At 38.2% G+C, this 20,209-nt stretch overlaps 2 protein-coding genes across 4 annotated transcripts in view; one reads left to right on the top strand and one right to left on the bottom strand.

The window, feature by feature from the left end:
* Positions 1-20,209, bottom strand: part of nmd3 (NMD3 ribosome export adaptor) — a 286,762-nt gene that overhangs the window by 226,078 nt on the left and 40,475 nt on the right. The gene's annotated exons all lie outside the window — the stretch shown is intronic.
* The window catches only part of LOC310717581 (NACHT, LRR and PYD domains-containing protein 1b allele 2), a 31,291-nt gene continuing 18,238 nt past the window's right edge, over positions 7,157-20,209 (top strand). For 2 of the 3 annotated variants that reach the window (XR_014530873.1, XM_083525837.1), the window contains exons 1-2: positions 7,158-7,590; positions 19,960-19,991. Coding sequence is in view for 1 of the 3 variants with exons in the window: in XM_083525837.1 (XP_083381963.1) it covers positions 7,541-7,590; positions 19,960-19,991 (82 nt within the window). In the remaining 2 variants the exon portion in view is untranslated. Of the gene's footprint in view, positions 7,591-19,959; positions 19,992-20,209 lie in introns of all 3 variants that reach the window. The other variant, XR_014530872.1, reaches the window with a different exon arrangement.

Here is a 20,209-nt window from a genome sequence, read left to right as displayed (position 1 = left end):
CAAAACCTGGGATTTTGAAATAAAATCCTTTTCGTTTAGCACCAGATTGCATCAGAAACAAGAAAGAAAAACGAGCGGTGTCGTAAATAAGAAGCTTGAGATCATCCAGAAAAAGGACCTTTTTGGTTCTCCTTGAATTGATCAGGCTTGTCGGTTTTTCAGTTGTTTTTTTTTCTTTCCTTTCCAGTAAACGGCAAAAGCGTGGCATCCGTTGCATCAGTGTTAATGGTAGAAACCGCAGCTGATGCTCGTGGCTTGTATCAGGAACTGAAGATTAGCTAAATGTATCTACGCCACAGAAAGTAAGCACTCGGATAAGCCTCTAAACGTGAGGATGGAGGCAAATATTTAATCAGAGGGTTCACGTCGCACAGGGAGGAAATATACGGTTGCACAGCCTCGGGGGTAGATTCAGGGATTTTGGGGGTTTTGGAAAATTCCACTGTGAAAAACGTACGAAAAGAAATGAATAGTTATTCAGTATGGTTTTATCGGGAGGTCGAAGGAACCTGGAGAACCCATAAGAAGCCTACATGGACACAGGAAGCACATGTGATAATCCACACAGTCAATACAGTAACCCGAGCTCAGGTTTAAACCTCATACTCGACAGTTGGAAAGGGGACAATCAAGTTAAATTTATTTCTGAAGTGCTTTTCACAATGGACATTCGCTCAAATCAGCTTTACAGAATTTAAGAATTAAGGTGAATATTGTATATTTATCCCTGATGATGAAGCCTAATGGGGCGACTGTAGCGAGGAAAAACTCTCTTAGATGTTATGAGGAAGAAACTTTTAGAGGAACCAGACTCAAAGGGGAACCCATCCACATTGGGGGGACATCAAGAGTGTGATTATAAATCTTGAAACAATACAAAACATCGGAGAGTAAAAATTAACATGAGCACTGGAGTGTGTGATTATGAGTAATGTTCTTTCTACAGTCTTATACAGTCAGTTGACGTTATGGAACCAGGAGCTACTGAGCAACTCATAAAATAGCATCTGAGATCATCATAAATCCAACACCAGCTTCTCCATGCCAGAGCCTTTAAACACTCAAAGAGGTCCAATGTCCAAACTCTACATGAAGTGGGGTCCAAATGGACAGCGGTTACGGCAGTAGACTTTGTCTACGAAGGTCGTGAGTTCAAATCCCAGCCACACCAAAGCACCGCTTCTGGGCCCCTGAGCAAGGCCCTTAACCGCATAGCTGTTCAGTTAAATAAGTGAGATAAATGTAAGTTGCTCTGAATAAGGGCATCTACCAAATTCCATAAATATACCCACTGTGATTTATTGGTTTATGCAAACTCTTGATTGAAGCAGAAGGTTATAAATTCCCAAGCATTTAAAAAGGAATTTTGTCACGTGTATATTACAGCACAATACAAATGCATATCCCAGTGATGTTAAGAAGCTGGAGTCAAAGCACAGGGTCAGACATGATACAGAGTCCCTGGATCACATAGGGTTGAGGACCTTACTTAAGTGGCAGATTGGCAACACTGGGTCTTGAAACCGGTCGGTAATCCAGAGCAATAACCACTGAGCTACCACTTCCAATTTCAGGAGCATGGTCAGGTTTCGGTTTTTGCTCCTCGCTCCTAGAACCAAATGTGCGAGCGATTTCTCGTCTCACTATCAAGTTCAGCAACATCATATTACCGGGGATTCCAATGTAGAAGTGGCGAAAGTGGGATTTGGTGCAAACTGGTCCAGACTGAACCATTCAGAACGGCTACTTAATAGATCAGCACCATTTTTACGTATAGTTAAATTATACACCTAGGACCCAACCCGACGAGGGCGCCGATGAGCGCCCCCTGTCCCTCCACCGCCCTCGAACTCTCTTTAATTATTTAGCTGTATTTCTGCTGAAGTTTAGTGCACAGTATATTTTAACATACAAGAATTTGGCCAATTTTGCAAGGATTATTTAATGTGTAACCTTTTTTATAAAAGGTTGCGAATGATTTGTATGGTGTAGGGGTGTGGCTTTATGGTGGGAGGGCGGAGCAATGACAATAGGAATCTCGCATAGGGTGGCGAAAAGGCTAGAAAGACCCTTTTGTAGATTGTGGTGTCGAATAAAAGAGTAAAATTGCTCTCGTTCGTTAGAGATAAAGTCTTACTAAAACCCTTGAATGGCATTCTGGGTAATATAGGGTCTGGGTACTGGTTAATAAATACAGATCATCTTAAACGATATTAACGATCACATGATCATTGTACAGACCAACTAAATTCGTTTAGAATCTCAACATGCTGCTGATAACGTCATCTGCCTCGATGATTCGCATTGTACATTATTAACAGACAAGCTTTTGATTGATTTCTTTTCTTCTTTAAGTGGAAGTCATTTTCTTTCTTGAATCTTGAATCGGTCTCTCGTAGTGCGTGCATTAACGGTCGAGTGCACGCGTCTTTTTGAGCAACTTGGAAGCATTAACCGGCGTGTATTAAATGAAGAACAGCAGGACGTCCGTGTGGGAGTAGTTGTGCACGCTAATAAAGCACAGGACCTACATTGTCAAAAAAATCATGCTGAAGTTTGTGTTGGGATTTTTATATATATATATATATATATATATATATATATATATATATATATATATATATATATATATATATATATATATATATATATATATATATATGATACAATCCAAAACTATTTCACTACCACAGATTTCCTGCTCCCCAATAGGCCGAAGCTGTGTGTGAGTGTTTGTCAGAGATGTATGAGTCTTGGCAGGATAATAGGATAGCGATCGGGGCTGCTTTGAAAAGAAAATCTTTTTCCTCCCCTCCTTCTTTTCAAATTTTTTGCTGTCTAATGGCTTTTTGGAGGCGAGTTAAATAAATCGTATCAAAGGGCTCGAGTCGACGCCTTTCTTTCGTACAGGAGCGCCGAAATAAAGGATGTGGGAGAAAAGGGAAAAGGACGTTTAAGATGCTCCTTTCAGATATCATTTGGAGTATGGAGAAAAAATCCCAAATTCGAAATGAACCTTCAGTGCAGTTGTGTGAGGATTAACCTGCGTCATGCCAGTCTATATAACCATGCTACATTCATGTCTCGTTCTTCTGTTTTTTTTTGCTTACCTGCGTGAATGGAAACAATATTCGTCCTTTTCACTCCATTATTGGATACTATAGTTTATTTTTTTAATAGCTTTCTAAAGATGTGCATTCAGTTTTAAAAGTCGAGCTTAAAAACATATGGATGTTGAAGGTTATACTTGATATACAAAGCACCCTTTATTTTCTATACGGAAATCTTCAGGAAAATGTTTTCCAGTTTTATGTTGGGTAACATGCCCCTTTTTCTGCGCAACCTAATGAGAAATGAAAAAAAGGTGTGGCTGATGAAGGAGGAACTGCCTGTGGGTCAAAAAATGGGATTTAAAAAAGGGACAAGAGTACATGTTGAATAGATTGAAAAGGTGTTTGGGGTGATATAAAAAGAATAAAATGCATCACACCCTTATATTTTTGATTATTTCCTACTGCATTAAAGTCTCTTGTGGGTTTTATCTCTTACACTCACTAAACATGTTTTCAGAAATAGAGAAAAACTGTATCTTCAGGCTTATAGGAAGATTTTTCTCACAGATCAAAAGGGTCAAAAGTACTTCCTGTCTCCTGTGTCATTAAACAGCATTGCTGAAGTCACATCCTGCCTCCAGCTGTGTCTCCAGTGAGAAAATCATCTGTGGAAACTCATCTGGTGCTTAAATTCATCTCATGTGTACAATCAGGCACCGGAGAGGGAGATTCCCTGGCCCGAGGGACTGGGATTTCTAAAGTTTTGAAAAAAGTCCCGGATGAAAGGACGTGGGCGTTGGGAAGACTTGTGAAGAAGACAGGAGGAGCTGCAAGGATGAAAAAAAAAAAAAAAAATTGCTAAAGAAAAGGAATCCAAATCAGGAACAGGGTTAATGGATTTTGTTCAAAAAATCTCAACAATGACTTGCTGGTTTTGCTTCTTGGATGTGAACTCACGACCTTCCAGTCACCAGCAGAGGAACTTTCGACTGGGACGGCACTCATAATCGTCTGCTTTAGCAGCTGTGGATATGTGAGCAGTCAGCACATGTGTGAAAACCACACATATAAAAGCTTTTTGAAGTAATATATGGCCACACATCACAATATATACTAATACTTAATACTTTATATACTAAATACTAATATATCTAATGATACCTGTCAAAAATGACTATTATGTCCTGCATTAATATATATTTTAATTAAAAGCATTTTTATTTATTTTTTTATAATTTTTTTGTACACTCATATACTGTACTGTGTGCTGCATACAAAATAAAACACTATCTAGTGTTTTCCAAATTTTGAATAAAATTTATGAGTATTTTGTAATTACACTGAAAAAAAGCACCACTGAGATTTAGATTGGATTTGGACCTGTAACATTTTTATGAATTTTTTTTAAAAGGGAAAAAAATGGGAGAAAAATAAATCTTATTTTATGCTTCAACAACTGATAATATTGATTATATTCGGGCATATTTATTTATCTCTCTGGTCTGGCTTATTGTCTTAACCCTGAAATGCAGGTGCTTTTTTTCTTCATTTATGGACAAAAGTATTGGGACACCTGATTTTTTTTTCTTCAGCCATAAGTAGTTTTTCCTCAATCTGTTACCACAAAGTTGGAGGAACACAATTGTATAAAAGGTCTTTGGATGGTAGCATTACATTTTCCCTTTATTTGAACTAGGAGATCCAAACATGTTCCAGCATGATAAAGCCCACTCCATGAAGATATGAATTACATGGGATGGGGTAGAAGATCACCTGCTAGGAAGCTTTGACCTTAACCCTATTTAATATCTGAGTTTGTACTCCAATACTTGAGATTGAGATCAAGATAATGCGAGCAAGGCTGGAGAGTATTGATCTCTCTCTCTCTCTCTCTCTCTCTCTCTCTCTCTCTCTCTCTCTCTCTCTCTCTTTCCCCTACTTGCACACACTGTCAAGGCGATGTGAAGACAAATATATACATTATATAGCACATTCTCCTGACACATTCACTGTATGGAGCAGGAGTAGCACTCATAGTAACCTCCACTCTCATGAGAAATTCTACCAGATTTTGGAGTGTGCTTGTGGGGATTTGTGCTCATTAAGCCACAAAGTGTTGGAAAAGTCAGGTACTGATGTAGGTGAGTTGGGTGCAGTCAGCGTTCCAGTTCATCCCAAAAGGTGGGGTGAGGTCAGAGCTTTAGAGCAGGCCACTCAAGATCTTTTACTCCAAGCTATGCAAAATATATCCTCATGGAACTGGATTTGTGTACAGAAAGGTTGTAATGCTGGAACAAGTCTGGCTTGTGTTGCTAATTCTACAACATTAAAAGACATCCTATACAATTGTGTGCTCAAGTTAACCTGTTACTAGGTTTACTCCAAACCGCAAATTGTACACTCCTCTAGTGAGCGAGATAAAGAGTAGATTCACTCATCCACTCAGACCAAGTGTGTGATCGATAGAAAAGCACTTGATCCTTTCCTTTTATCTGACTCTCACGCTCTCTCTCAAGAGAGTTCCTGTTAAATATTTACTCCAGGGGTTTTTTCAGTTTCAACAACACGAACAGCAGCACCTGTTTACTGTGGAAGTGGTTACGAATACACAGTCACACATTAATATTACTTTGTGTGACCCTTGTGACTAAAATTGTCCTTTCGGTTTTACACACTTCGAGGCCTTGACATCTTTCCTTCCGCTCTTGATCTGTTGCATGGCTTTGCTTACAATGAATTTCGAAAAATAAGATAAAATAATAGAATTTGTTGTTGATTACATTTTACAGCAAAAGAATTCCATCCGATGTGTGTGTGTTAAATGATTAGATGACACAAAACACATAAGAATCCAGAACATTTAATACATTGTGCGTGAGTCTGGTTTGGGCCTACAGCTTGTAGTGTGAGGACACCTAGTGTTAGGTTAAAGAACTGTCTCAGCCATGAAACAATATGGCGAAATTGAAAATGTACCCAGATATGGGTATCAAATTACTTATTAATATAATATAATATAGTAATGTAATGTAATATTATATCATGTATTGTAATATAATATAATATAATATAATATAATATAATATAATATAATATAATATAATATAATATAATATAATATCATGTATTGTAATATAATATAATATAACATAATATAATATAATATAATATAATATATTACTGCTGTTTTTCTATATGCTTATTCATATAAAGCTTTTTAATCTCTCCTTTAATTTCATGTAATTTTAATAAAATAAAATGGGTAGTAGGGATGTGCATCTTAATAACCAAAGCCAATGCGATTTGCATCTCAATGCATAGAAAATGATACGATACATTAAAAATATATATAAAGCAGCCCCAATGCGATGTGATATGATTTACGATGCAGGGCGATCGACTTGACTAAAGAGAACACCATCCAGAGGCAGCATATATAAAGGCAGCATATATAAAGAGAAAAGCAGTGGGCCTAAGACAGATCCTTGCAGAACACCATTTACATGAACAAACTGAAAATGATCACACACCAAGATAATTTAAAAAAGTTATTAATACATAATTGACCCAAAACTAAAAGTTCACAGACACACACAGTTACAAGAGTTGTGTGTGTGTGTGTGTGTGTGTGTGTGTGTGTGTGTGTGTGTGTGTGTGTGTGTGTGTGTGTGAGGAAGTTTGTCTGCCAAAAGTGAAATGTATATTAGGCGCAACATTGGCCAAAAATTAAAGGTGCGCGCGCACACACACACACACACACACACACACACACACACACACACACACACACACACACACAGTTACAAGCTTTCTTTGTGTGTGTGTTTGTGTATGCACTTTCAGTTTTAGGCGAATGATGTACCTCCCTCCACAACAAAACACACCCAGTTGCACACTTTCTTTGTGTGTGTGTGTGTGTGTGTGTGTGCACTTTCGGTTTTGGGCCAATGAAGTACCTCCCTCCACACCAAAACACACCCAGTTGCACACTTTCTTTGTGTATGTGTGTGAGTGCGTGTGTATATATTTATGCGCAAGAAGGGGAAGGTACATGATTGGTCCAAAACTGAAAGCGGGCTTTTAAGCCCCGCCCTTTCTTGGTCTCATCACAATGTTTCCGTTGAGTTCTTCTGATTTGCATCGCTCGCGCTTCTTCTAACAAACGAAGCGCACCATCACTCGGATTTATTGACGTGCACGAGTTTGTTAGTGTGTGTGGATGCGTGTGGATGCGTGTGTAGATGAGTGTGTGAGTGTGTAAGTGTGTGTAGATGAGTGTGTGAGTGTGTGAGCCTCTGCGTGCTCATTTACTCCCCGTGCAGGTGTGAAGCGGGACGGCGCGAGCGCGCGCTGCTCTCGCCCTATCCTCATTCCACTTAGCACGACTTCACGCGCAGGTGGCTTAAATTAAAAGCCGGCCCATTTTTGTAGAAGTGTGTGAGCGTGTGTATATGTGTGTGTGTGTGTGCGTGGTGTGGGGCTAAACTATGGTGGTAAACATGGCAAATTTGGTCGACGCAAAAGAAGTGGACGACGGGTAAGTGGCGTAGATTTACCATTTAATCTCCGTTACCGTGTATAAACCCTGCACTCTTTACACCATGGAGCTATTTTTAGATACTATGAATTCCGATCCCGATTGCATGCGCTATAACACGGTAATAACACCCCGCTTTGACGACCTGGTGTCGATTGCAAGTGCTGAGGATGCGCCATGATGCTTTTGTTGCTTCCTGCTTTCATCAGATCTCATCCGTTTGGGCTGTAGCCCAATTCTATTTCTTTTTATCTTCACGTGCATTATGAGCCCCATACATAGGGTTTGCTTATAATACCATAAGACACAATCCAAGAAAGAGCCGTTCACCCCCCAACACACACACTATTCTTCTCCCATTGGTCGGTATCTCAGAAATTAATAAATACATTAATAAACACTTAGAAATGTTTATTTTGTATTTGAGACAGGTATAATTTTTGTGTTGATCTGGATGTTATGCAAGAGTGGTGCAAAACACTAACTGGCTCATTGTGCTCTTAATGTACCATGTGGTCAAACATGAGAACTGCAGCACTCACTAATGGAGGCCCATTGGGGCGTGGGTGATGCTGCCCCATTCTCAATGCGGAAGCAGGATAATTTATGAAGGCAGGGTCTATATCAGGGTTCACCAACATAGGTCGCCCCCGCAAGGACCACACGAGTCGCCGGTGGGCCTTTTTAAAAAATAGCTCACCATAGCGCCACTTACCAGGGAGCTGCATCAAATTTTTTTTGTTGCTATTCTTTTTTAAATCTGTCACGGATAAACCAAGAGTCGGAAACCGGAGTATGGTTAAACATCGTCTTTATTTAGTCTGAACATATACAAGGCCCAAGGATCCACATCCAGTATGGTGTCCAAATCTGAAGGAAGAGGCATTTGGAAAGTTAGAAAATTTTTACATACAAAATCCTGGGTTTGTAAATATCTGAAATAATGGCTTTTGGGTTTATTCAATTTAAAATATAAAATTTTAAATATTAAATTTAGAGGACAACTGACCAAAAGCAGCAAAAATGTCATCAATGTAAATGTCAACAATAAAGAACAAGCCCAAGTGTCTCTATGAGGTATAAGCACTGTCCAAGATAGAAGGATAGAACAAAGGATTGGAGTGTATTGGGGATAATAAGGGGGTATTATGAAGACCAAAAGTCAACAAAAATAGGGTCCAGATTTTAAAACTGTTTTTCCAGTTATATTATTTGAGTATTTCTTTGGGGTTGATGTTTATGGGAGGCATAAAAGGATGGACACACACACACATGCATAGACACACCAACACACAAAGGAAATATGCAACTGGGTATTTGCATTTGCGACATTTAGCAGACGCCCTTATCAAGAGCGACGTACAAATGTGCTTTGAGTCTCTAGCAATGAATACATCTACACTGGTACGCAAGATTACAAACTTAATATATATATAACTCTTAATTCTACAGAGCAAACTTGGAAAGTGCTCATCTAAGTGTTTCAGGAAGAGGTAGGTCTTCAACAATCGCTTGAAGATAGTCAGGGACTCTGCTGTACGGACATCTAGGGGAAGGTCATTCCACCACCTAGGTGCCAGAACAGAGAAGAGCCTTGAAGTATACTTACCTCTCATTCTAAAAGAAGGTTGTAACAGTTGAGCAGTGCTGGAGGATCTCAGACAGCGTGGTGCAGTGCGAGGTTGTGATGAGGTCTCTGAGGTAAGATAGCGCTGGTCCATTTTTGGCCTTGTAGGCAAACATCAGTGTTTTGAATCCGATACGTGCAGCTACTGGAAGCCAGTGATGGGAGCGCAGCAGTGGGGGGGTTTGGGAGAACTTGGGCAGATTAAACACAAGTCATGCAGCTGCGTTTTGGATCATTTGCAGTGGGCGAATAGCGTTCAGGGGAAGACCTGCCAGCAGAGCGTTGCAGTAGTCAACTTAGTAAACTTTCTTTTACATTTCTGGGAATTTACATTGCACATCTGGCAGCCAACCTCCTCCACATACAAACAAACACTTTTTACATGAGGCATTCTCAATATGCAGCCAAGAAGGGGGATTGACTACGTTGCATAAATGGAACCAATAACCAATAATTACTAATAGTATTGGTATCTGCAAATATTCACTGCCCAGTAATATATATTTGAGAATTTGGAAGAGCCAGACTGCCCAGAAGATTTTTGTTTTCTGAAGAATGCCTTTTCGATTCCTGGGTTTCCAGAGAAAACTAGAAATAGAGCCATCCAGTGCGGCGAAAAAGACATAAAAATGGGAATACGTTAAAATAAGTATAAAAGTATTTAGGCCGTTCATTCATCTTATTACAGTTAACCCTACCAATCAGGGAAACAGGGAGAAGGAACCAGCGATTAAAATCCAGCGTAAGATGATTAATTAGGCGACGTCATCAGGTCCTGGGCACTTGCCATTTTGCATTAAACTGAAAGCAGACTCAATTTTGTCCAGTGCCAAATTAGAGAAGATATCAGAATTGATACGAGGCCCTTTCTTTTTTTTTTTTTTTTTATCAGATTGAGCGTCTTCAACTATGTTTTTTTTTAGAAGCGTCTCTGAACTGATCATTAATAGTCAGTGGGCTCGTTCGTAGCAAATCAAACTCCGCCTTTGTAGCGAGAAACCTGAATTTGTCGAATTGACAGTTAGACTGGAATTCTGTTGAAGGACTGGGAAGCTCAGACCTTGTTTCATTCATCACGTTCCTCTTTTAGGCTGCATATGCAAATCATTTCTCCCCTTAAATAAGATTGATATGCATCCCAAATTGTCTTTGCTGAAACATCTGGGGATAAATGTGTGGAAAAAAGAGGTCTATATGATCGTTAATGAGTGCTATGAAATCAGGGTCATGAAGAAGTAAGGAATTAAAATGCCAGGGGGACTGAGACATTGAAAAGCCTGGAAGGGCAAGGTCAAATGTATGGTCTGAAATGACAATAGTCTTATAAACACATGAGGAGCGATTTATTATTAATCAAAAAATGATCAAAACGAGAAAAAGAATGATGGACAGGGGAAAAGAGAGGAAGTAGTTTTTTTTTTTTTATTAGAATTACAAAAGACATAAGAGGCAGCACACTGTTCTATAAAGAGCTGAATAACCCTGCTAGATTTAATCTGTGCACAGGGCCTAGATGAGGAGCGGTCCAGAGGCAGGACTAGACAGCTGTTAAATTCCTCTCCAGGAATTAGTTGAGTTAAATGTAGATCAGGGAGGAAAAACTGAAGTAATTTTTTTGGAAAAAAGCCTCGTCATCCCAATCGGAACCGTGTATACTTACCAACATCGAGCAGGCGTCGTTAATCTGCCTATTAAGAATGATGAAATGCTTGAAATGGAACTGATTTAATGGATGAGAATGGCTACACCCTGAGACTTGCTCTGGAATCTAGAGTGATAAAGCTGAGCTACCCACCAGTCTTAGATGATCTGCGAATGAAAATTATAATTAAACCTCCCAAACCCATACACCAGCTGAGAACATCTGGCATCACTTTATTGTCACAGGAGGCACATTTCCCTACTCCTAGCTCTCCCATAAATGATATGTAAAAGTTATGTATTATGTACAGAGGCGGCAAAAGTACACACATCCTTCACTTAAATAGAATTACAGATACTCGTTTTAAAAGACTCTGGTAAAAGTTGAAGTACTGACTACACTTTTTCACTCAAGTTAAAGTAAAGACGTTTGGGCTCTGACATGTACTTAATTAAAAATAGTCATTACTGCTACCTGTTTTAGTGTCACGCTGGTAACTGGACGTCACGTCATATTAATAATAAGGCTGATATTCTCGTAAATGTTTTTAAGTAATTGTGTTAAATTACGTAAATCATCAGGACACCAAACGAAACCTCTGCTATGTTTCCACACGGACGGTTATTGAGGTGGTACTGGAGAAACGGAATCTCTTCGAACTTTCATACGGATGACCTAATCAGGGAATAGATTTATTTTAATGTGAATTTGTTTATTTAAAAGTGTTTCTATTTATATATTTGTTATGTCTTTGAGGGAAATATTGACTAAGATTCAGGTTGTTATTTGCGTCTGTGAAGAGAGATAACAGAGATGGCAGAGAGCGCCCCCTGTGTGTTTTCTTTATTTTACAAAAAATGTTATTATGAGTGTATACAAATCAAAGTGGATCCTTTACAGATATGAACGATGTATTGCTCTTATCTGTATGTTAAAAAAATTGATAATATAATTCAAGTTTTTTTTGGCGTTATGAGGAAAAATGCCATTAAACGCGCCCGACGTGTTTCCCGACCCCAGAGGGTTAATTGCCGGATGTGCGCGTCATAGCGGATTTTGGTGCTGATTTGAGATTTGTAAAACAAATGTTTACTGATTAACACACATTTTTTAATAATATCTGAGAAAAGAAAGCACGTCGTGAACAAATGTAATTTATATTTTTAATAAAAAATGGTCAAATAAAATAAAATGTTAATAAAATGAATGCCGTTAAAATTCATTTGCGTTATCGCCTTTTGACAGCCGTAATTACTATACTAATAAATTATTTATTAATTTATATTTAGTCATTATTTTGATAATAACAACAAAACAGCATTTGATTATGCAAGGTGAAGCAATTTGTGCAAATCAACAATTTGTATTGTTTTTAATGTTAATTGCAGATTGCTATTTGGCATAAGAAAATCTATATAAAATACAATACAACATTGTTTCTACATTTTTTGTTAAAAAAATTCGAGACATTTTGTTCCTTTGTGAAGAAATTAGCATCTAGAATTATTTAATTATTAAAATTTGTATAATAATTCAATGATATATGCATACATTTTATATACAAACATTGAAAACAAGCATTTGAATGTAGTAAAGCCACATAAAATCACGTTTGAAAAAAGAAGTTTACTGTTGTAGTAAACAAATGCTATAAAAAGAGAGTGGGACTGAGAAACGCAGCAAGCTAACAGGTCTGATTTCAAAAAAGTAAAAACGCATTGGTGTACAAATGCATAATCATTCGCTGAAAACCTCAACAGTGACTGAAAATGGAATTTTCAACATTTTCGGCCCTGATATTAATACAATATAATTTCACATTTTGTTATCTAATGAATGTATCCAGGCTGAACAGCCATTATATACAACACAAGCAGAGAAAAGATTATGATGGTCTGGTCGATGGGCTGAAAACGGCGCAATGAGAAGAAAAAATATTGACTTTTCACCAAAAAATTTTAACTAAAGTAACGAGGCTGTTTTAAAAATGTAAGAATTACAAAGTACAGATATTTGTAAGTAAAAAGTGAAAGTTAAAAAGTAAAAATAATAGTAAAGCATCGCTTTTGGGAGCGAACCGTGCACACGTCTACTCCTCAGGCATCATCACCGGAAACCTCGACTTAACTGTTCTATTATTTCAGCATACTTAAACAAATTTCTGTATTTAGGAAACACATAATATTAGAATAATTAATTCCATCCAACCTTCATTCATTTATTTATTCATTCACTTTCCTGCTATGTGGAATTTTCAGACGTTTCTACTTTTTAGAGAAAATTCTTGAAGCTGTACGTAGACTGTGGAAGTGCAGTGAATGCGCAGAGGCTGATTCACGCATGCGCAAAACAAAAACTGAGTACAGGTCGGAGATTTTGCTTAAACAAGGCAATCATGGTCCATAAAATTAGCTTTTCTGTGTGCAGACAAAAAGTATATTAGACCAGCGTTCTCCAAAATGCTTTGCACCACAGACCAATTCCACACAAGACGGACGAACATAACAAAACACACCTACGTGCAATCTTATGCTACTATTATACAGAAATATCTGACTTAATTATTCATTTGATTATTAAATATGTAATGAAGATGTAACTCAACTAACCATAATGAAGACTCAGTGGGAGCTGTCATATGTATAGCTGAAAATGTATGACATTTTATTTCTTATCGCAGCTATCATATGCATAGTTTTTTCTTTCATTGTAATACCTGAATGTCTGACTCATGCTTCAGGCTGTTACACTGTTTGAACTTTATATAATCCTGTTTACACCTGCTTTGTTTTGGCATTTGACTTGACTTTGACTCATCAGTGCAAACAGTTAAACGTGCCATCAACACTGTAGTGAGGTCAAAGAGGTTTTATCTCTTACTATTCAAACCCTTCCCAATCTATTTAATGACAAATGTATTATTAAAACAAAAAATCCAGTTTGAACAGCTGATCATTCAGAAAGCAATTAAGCTGAATAACAAACAAAACCTGAGTATCAGACAAACAAATCTAGATGGATGGATGGACGGACGGACGGACGGACGGACGGACGGACGGACGGACGGACGGACGGACAGACAGACAGACAGACAGACAGATAGATAGATAGATAGATAGATAGATAGATAGAAATTCAGCAATCTACAAAAGCACAGCATGCTAGCAAGAGTATCTGTGTAATAAAAAAAGAAAATGGCTCGGGTATTAACTGGGGTGTTAACTTTACACTCCATGCTAAAGGAAATCAATATGAATATATGAATTACTAAATCTAATTATATAACTAATAAATAATATATAAGTATAGTATAGCACTCTTCGTGCACCACGTGCTCTCCGTGCAGCGCGCAGTCTTACACGTATAAACAAACAGCATGCCAATGATTCGCCTCTTTGTAATGATATCAGACCGGCTTTTTGCCGATAGACGATAGTTTCAGCAATCGACTATCGGCAAGAACGATTAATCAGTCAACCTCTAGACTGATCGGTGTAATGTATAGTACTGTCATTGCACAACAGCCGGTATAATGCCAGGGATGGTTCAATGGTTGGTCGTTATCTTCTTCTTCTTTCGGCTTCTCCCATTGGGGGTCTACTTTAAAAAATTGTGGGGTTTTTTATTTATTAGAAATTAGTGCAATCCTTACTGCCTAACAACAATTTCCATAAAGCTGCACTCGAAAAAATGGTGCGGCTGCATTCTTTGTGTCACGTTTAACATCCTGTCCGTGTATTTGGATTTTCCCAGTAAGTCTCCTTTATTGTGCTGTATAATAACCCTCTCTGACTCATCCTCTACTCCTGGCAGTTCATCTATAATGCAGTAAGTTCTTGAGTCAAATACACGTCCAGGCTTTGTTTTCCTCCTGCTGATATTTGACACTGGGGTGTCTCTGGGTTCACTGCTTTGTTTATTTAATACCTCTTCCTGTTTTTCATTAGAAATACTCTTTCTGTGTGTCTTCAGTAGGCATCATGTCCTAATTTTCATTTAGCTGCTCTTTGCTGAAGTAAAACCACACAGAAACACCCTCATTTTCTCCGATGACCACAGGAGCTTGGCCTGATTCCAGAAGCCGGCGTCCTGCATCCTTCTCTCGCTGTTATGGATAGTAGTGTAAACACAACACCTCCGTTAACAGCGCTCACTAAACAGGCTAGACCTGATAACATTGCAGGTTACGTGTAAAGCGATAAGGAAGCGAGATTTGTTTCTGAAAGCAGTTTCTGCAGTGTGACCTCAGAGGACAGTGACTATGGTATAGTCATAACATTGATCTTTTCTGAGCCCATGCCACACTGAAATGCTTTGTGATAAAAACAGACAAAAAAAATGGAATAAAGGTAACCTGGTAGCAAAAAGCACACAGAAGGTGAAACATGCCTTTCTTTCTGACAACCGGCTACTTTCGATTAGCGCAGACTTTTTACCTCGGTGAACTTTTCCCTGTAAATTTGCATCTGCTCATTTTGCCACCCAACAGAAGGCAACAAAGTGGGGCTGCGTTTTATAAACAGTATTTATAGTAATCGTGCCATGTTTTTCTCAGTTTTTCCTCAAATTTTTTTTGTATACTTTGTGCAGCATCATGGTGTCATGTGATCAGCTTGTATATGTGCCACATATGAGTGGAAAGATTATTGGAAAAAATTTCAATTTTGCGATTATTATTGCAGGTTAGTTAAACTTAGACGAGAGGCGCTACCTGCCCTCTTCTGCATACATGAGCACACTTTCAATTGGCTAGTGCTCCTGTGATTGACAGGGGGAGATCGAGGACAGACAGACAGACAGACAGACAGACAGACAGACAGACAGACAGACAGACAGACAGACAGACAGATAGATAGATAGATAGATAGATAGATAGATAGATAGATAGATAGATAGATAAAAAGATTGATAGATAAAAAGATTGATAGATAGATCCATCCATTTATCCATCCATTGATAACATTGCATATTACTACTTAATAACATCCCAGTCTAGCAGTGAACATGTGTACAGTGTGTTCGCTGTTGGCAATAATGAGCTGTACCAAGAAATTTTAGACACTTTTAAGATTGGCTAGTGTCCCCTTGTGATCGAATATATATATATACTCGATCTCCCTCTGTCAATCACAAGGGGACACTAGCCAATCTTAAAAGTACCTAAAAGATAGATAGATTAATAACATAATAATGCTTAATAACATGCCTGGCCTAGTATTGAACATGTGTATAGTGTGATCACTGTTGGTAAGAATGAGCTCCACCATGACACTTTCAATTGGCTAATGTTCCTGTGATTGACAGGAAAGATGTCACAACTTCTGCGGTCTGAGCACCACACCACTGTCTCAGTGCTTATAGACAGACAGACAGACAGACAGACAGACAGACAGACAGACAGACAGACAGACAGACAGACAGACAGACAGACAGACAGATAGATAGATAGATAGATAGATAGATAGATAGATAGATAGTTTTTGTTACTCCAATTGACCTTTTGCACATCTAATTGGTATATCAACAAAAAAGGTGTTCTTCTATTTTTAAAGATGTAAAATATGATCAAATGTATTCTTTTTCTATCTTCATGCTAAGATATTCTTGCTAGCAATGTACAACTTCTGTTAATTTAACACCCCACTATTGTCTCACCTCAAAGTCTACATTTCAATTACAAAATGCAAAACACAAGCATGCAGATTTATGCTACTGCATGAGCTAAACTGGTCCTGTTTATTTTTTTTTTCTCGAGGCTTTTCTCTTACTCTGCACCGACATGCACAAACATGCCGGGAGTGTTTATTACAACCACCTTTGCTTTCATGCAAACACGCTTTTGTAGAGTCATTTGTCTGGTAATGTTGTCGTTATGACACTTAATTTTCCAGTGGATGTTTGCGTGCCTGAGGTAAAAAAAAATAAATAAAAAACTTGTATCACCTGTACATTTGTATGATGTCTCGGTCAATTCAGAAAAAAACCCAAACATGTGCAAGTGTTTTTTGTGACAGTGAAATACAAAACTCTTTCAGATACATTTTACAATGATGCGTCTAGAAAATAGAAAGAGGAAGCCCAAATCAATGAGCCGTCTGTTGCTCAGCACTGAACAGAACAGTGGGTAAAAGTCGCCCAAGCTGCAGCTGTGTGCGACGGTGGAAGTGGGTCACTCAGCGCGAATGGTACGAGATAGTGGCCACGCCCCCATTTCCTGTTATTGTGTCTCCACTGAGTGTGCATAAAGTGTGAAAAAGAGTGCTGAAAGAGCCGTGTTGTGTTCAGTCAGAATTCCCATGCTGCAAGCTGCAGATGATTTTAGCCTTGTGAAAAAGCCTTAGAGTTTTTTTTTTTAATACTTTTTGTTGATTTCTCATTTTTATCAGAAGGAAAAGTGCAGGAAATTGATAATGAGGAGATGTTACACCAGAGCAGATCGCAGGAATAGGTCATGTAAACACACCTACATACTCATGCTGGCACTAACTGCTCTAGGAAACTCTGGATTAGTCTGGGCGGTAGGGAAAAAAAAAAAACGAAAACAAGACCGAGGGAAAAGACGGCAGGATGGTCTGCAAATTTAGCCTCACTAGTGTGTCTTTAAACAGTATAATATACTGTATATTGTTTTTTTTAGATCAGAGGATACAAAACAGCACCTGAAAGAATACTGTAGCTTCCGTAATTTGTCAGCTTCATTTTTTTTTTTTTAATATGTCATCAGATGTTCAGAGAAGATCTGTATCAGTTCCTCTTCTGTGGTCAGCCATGTGCATTCATGTAACGTTTTCACCTGAGGCCAGATCATCAAAACAAAGCCTGTCTAAAGAGAGGAATGGATAGGACTTTGATATGATGTGCATCGATTGAAACTAAATCCATAGAGAACTTCAGTAAATGTTTTTTTTATTATTTATTTATTTATTCATTTTTATCCAGAGTTGAGTCAAATCAATACGGTTGCTTACAGCATCAACAGTAAACAAACTGGAACTTTTTAAAAGTGTATGATATCCAGCATACATGCCAAACACCACTCGTTTGCATAGTAAACATTTGAAAAAAATACATGGGATTTGAACTCATGACCTTCCCAAAATCCACCATCCTAATCACAGATTAAGGGCCAAGATAAGTAGGACTGGGATTTGAATTTATGACCTTCCGATCAGGCAACAATCTTAACCACAGATTAAGGGTCAAACTAATTAGGGCTGGGATTTGAACTTATGACCTTCCCAAAATCCACCGTCTTAATCACAGATTATGGGCCAAAATTTATAGGGCTGGGATTTGAACTCATGACCTTTCCATAATCAACCATTTTAAGGACAGATTAAGGGCCAAGCTAAGTAGGGCTGGGATTTGAACTCATGACCTTTCCAAAATCCTCCATCTTAATCACAGTTTAAGAGTCAAAGTTGTTAGGGTTGGGATTTGAACTCATGACCTTCCCATAATCAACCATCCTAACCACAGTTTAAAGGCCAAGCTATGTAGGGCTGGGATTTTAACTTATGACCTTCCAAAAATCCACCATTTTAACCACAGGTTAAGGCCCATCTAAGTAGGGCTGGGATTTGAACTCATGACCCTCCTCAAATCCCCAATCCTAATCACAACTTAAGGGCCAAAGTAATTAGAGCTATGATTTGAACTAATGACCTTCCCATCATCTACCATCTGAACTACAAGTGGTCAAGAGTTCAAGAGGTGAAGAGTTCAAATCCCAGCCCTACCTAGTTGGGCCATAATCTGTAACCGTTCATTGTTGTTAACAGTTGTGAGTCATTTAGGATAAGTAAAAATAATAAAAATAATAATAAAAATGATAGTACTGTATATATAAATAATATAAATGCAAGTAGGAATTTCAGGGCTGGAGTTTCTCAGAGTGAACCTCAAACAGGAAGCATGTCCACAGGCAATTCATTCCTCAATCGTGAAAATAGTAACACGGGCAAGTCTGTACCAGTGCAGTGCTCGTATTAAACCATAACTTTCACTGCCAGTCTGTAGTGTAAAAAGGATGTAATATTCAAACTGCTTTAATAAGTATTGTATTACAATGTATAATTACAGACAGACTCAGCAGATTCATGCCTCTTTACTCCTGTGATTATTCTCTGACAGGAAAAAACAAAATTCTAGAACATTTGCATATGGATTTTGTCTGGAAAAATGCAGCAGCTGAGTTTTTGCATGCGCACCATGACTCTGGCATGCAGCACACAAAAAGGAAGGCAAATTATAGACCGTGGACCAGGAACTGTGGCTATTATGCGGTGATCCTGAGGTAACGTGCCACCAGAAACAATGCGCGATACGGAGTTAAAAATTTGGAAATCTGGAACCGAGAATTGGAGAATCTGAGAACTGAAAATACTGAGGAGAAATCATTGATGGCTTTGAGATCTAACGTTTCTGAAGACATTAAATGTCATTCAGTAAAACACCACACGCTTGACCTTATTTTGTTACAGAATAAGAATCCCTACATTTGCACAGTATTTTCAAAGTTTATAGCAGAGTATATACAATCTTTGGGCTTTAATGTAAATTTTTTTAATGTTCTTTACGGCAGTTTGTGAATTTCATGTTCAGTGTGATTTTAACGTCACTAAATCAGCATGTAAAAGTGGTTCATGGTTCATACTGGAAACAATGTCTTTTTGTCAATTTGTCTGTTATGAGCTCAGAATAGTTCACTGTTTCTCAGATGAATAGATAATGGAAATAGATTACTAGATAATGTTAATCGAGTGTTTTAGAGATGTTAGACTTAACTCTAAATCTTCCTGATCAAGCATGATATCTATTTTATTCATTTTATTTTTAAATAAATTTGCTTTATTCACTATATATGAGCTAAAGTTCCTAGTCACCTGACCATAAGATCCGTCTGTGCTTTGATCATCCCATTCCACATATATACCAATACATTTGTCTGTACCGTGTGGGGTTTTTTTGTTTGTTTTTTTACAGTGTGTCTTATCCTGCCCAATTCTATTATGTAACTAATAAATATGTCTCTTTCTTTATCTCTCTGTTTATCTGTCTGGCGTTTATAGTAACAAATTTATGGCATTTCTCTCGACAGCAATACGGAAATTCCTGCTTCAGACCTAAAAGGTAAGACATACATATCTCTATTCCTCCACCAGAGGGCACTACAGCCTTATTTCGGTCAAGCCCTTGCTGATGTCTTCCTGTTAGATTGTGCTGCGTCTACTCGTGTCAGCTGCTTGATAATTATCGCTTTCTGTAGCTGTTCTTGATCTCACTAATCATCTCTCAGGAGTGGAGCACTGAAGCATTTTCAGAGATAATCACTTCCCTCCCACTCCAGC

The sequence above is a fragment of the Silurus aristotelis genome (genome assembly GCF_946808225.1).
Source record: "Silurus aristotelis genome assembly, chromosome: 22".
Classification (NCBI taxonomy): Eukaryota; Metazoa; Chordata; class Actinopteri; order Siluriformes; family Siluridae; genus Silurus; species Silurus aristotelis.
The sequence above is the reverse complement of the archived record's forward strand: the minus strand, read 5'-3'. Positions and strand labels throughout refer to the sequence as shown.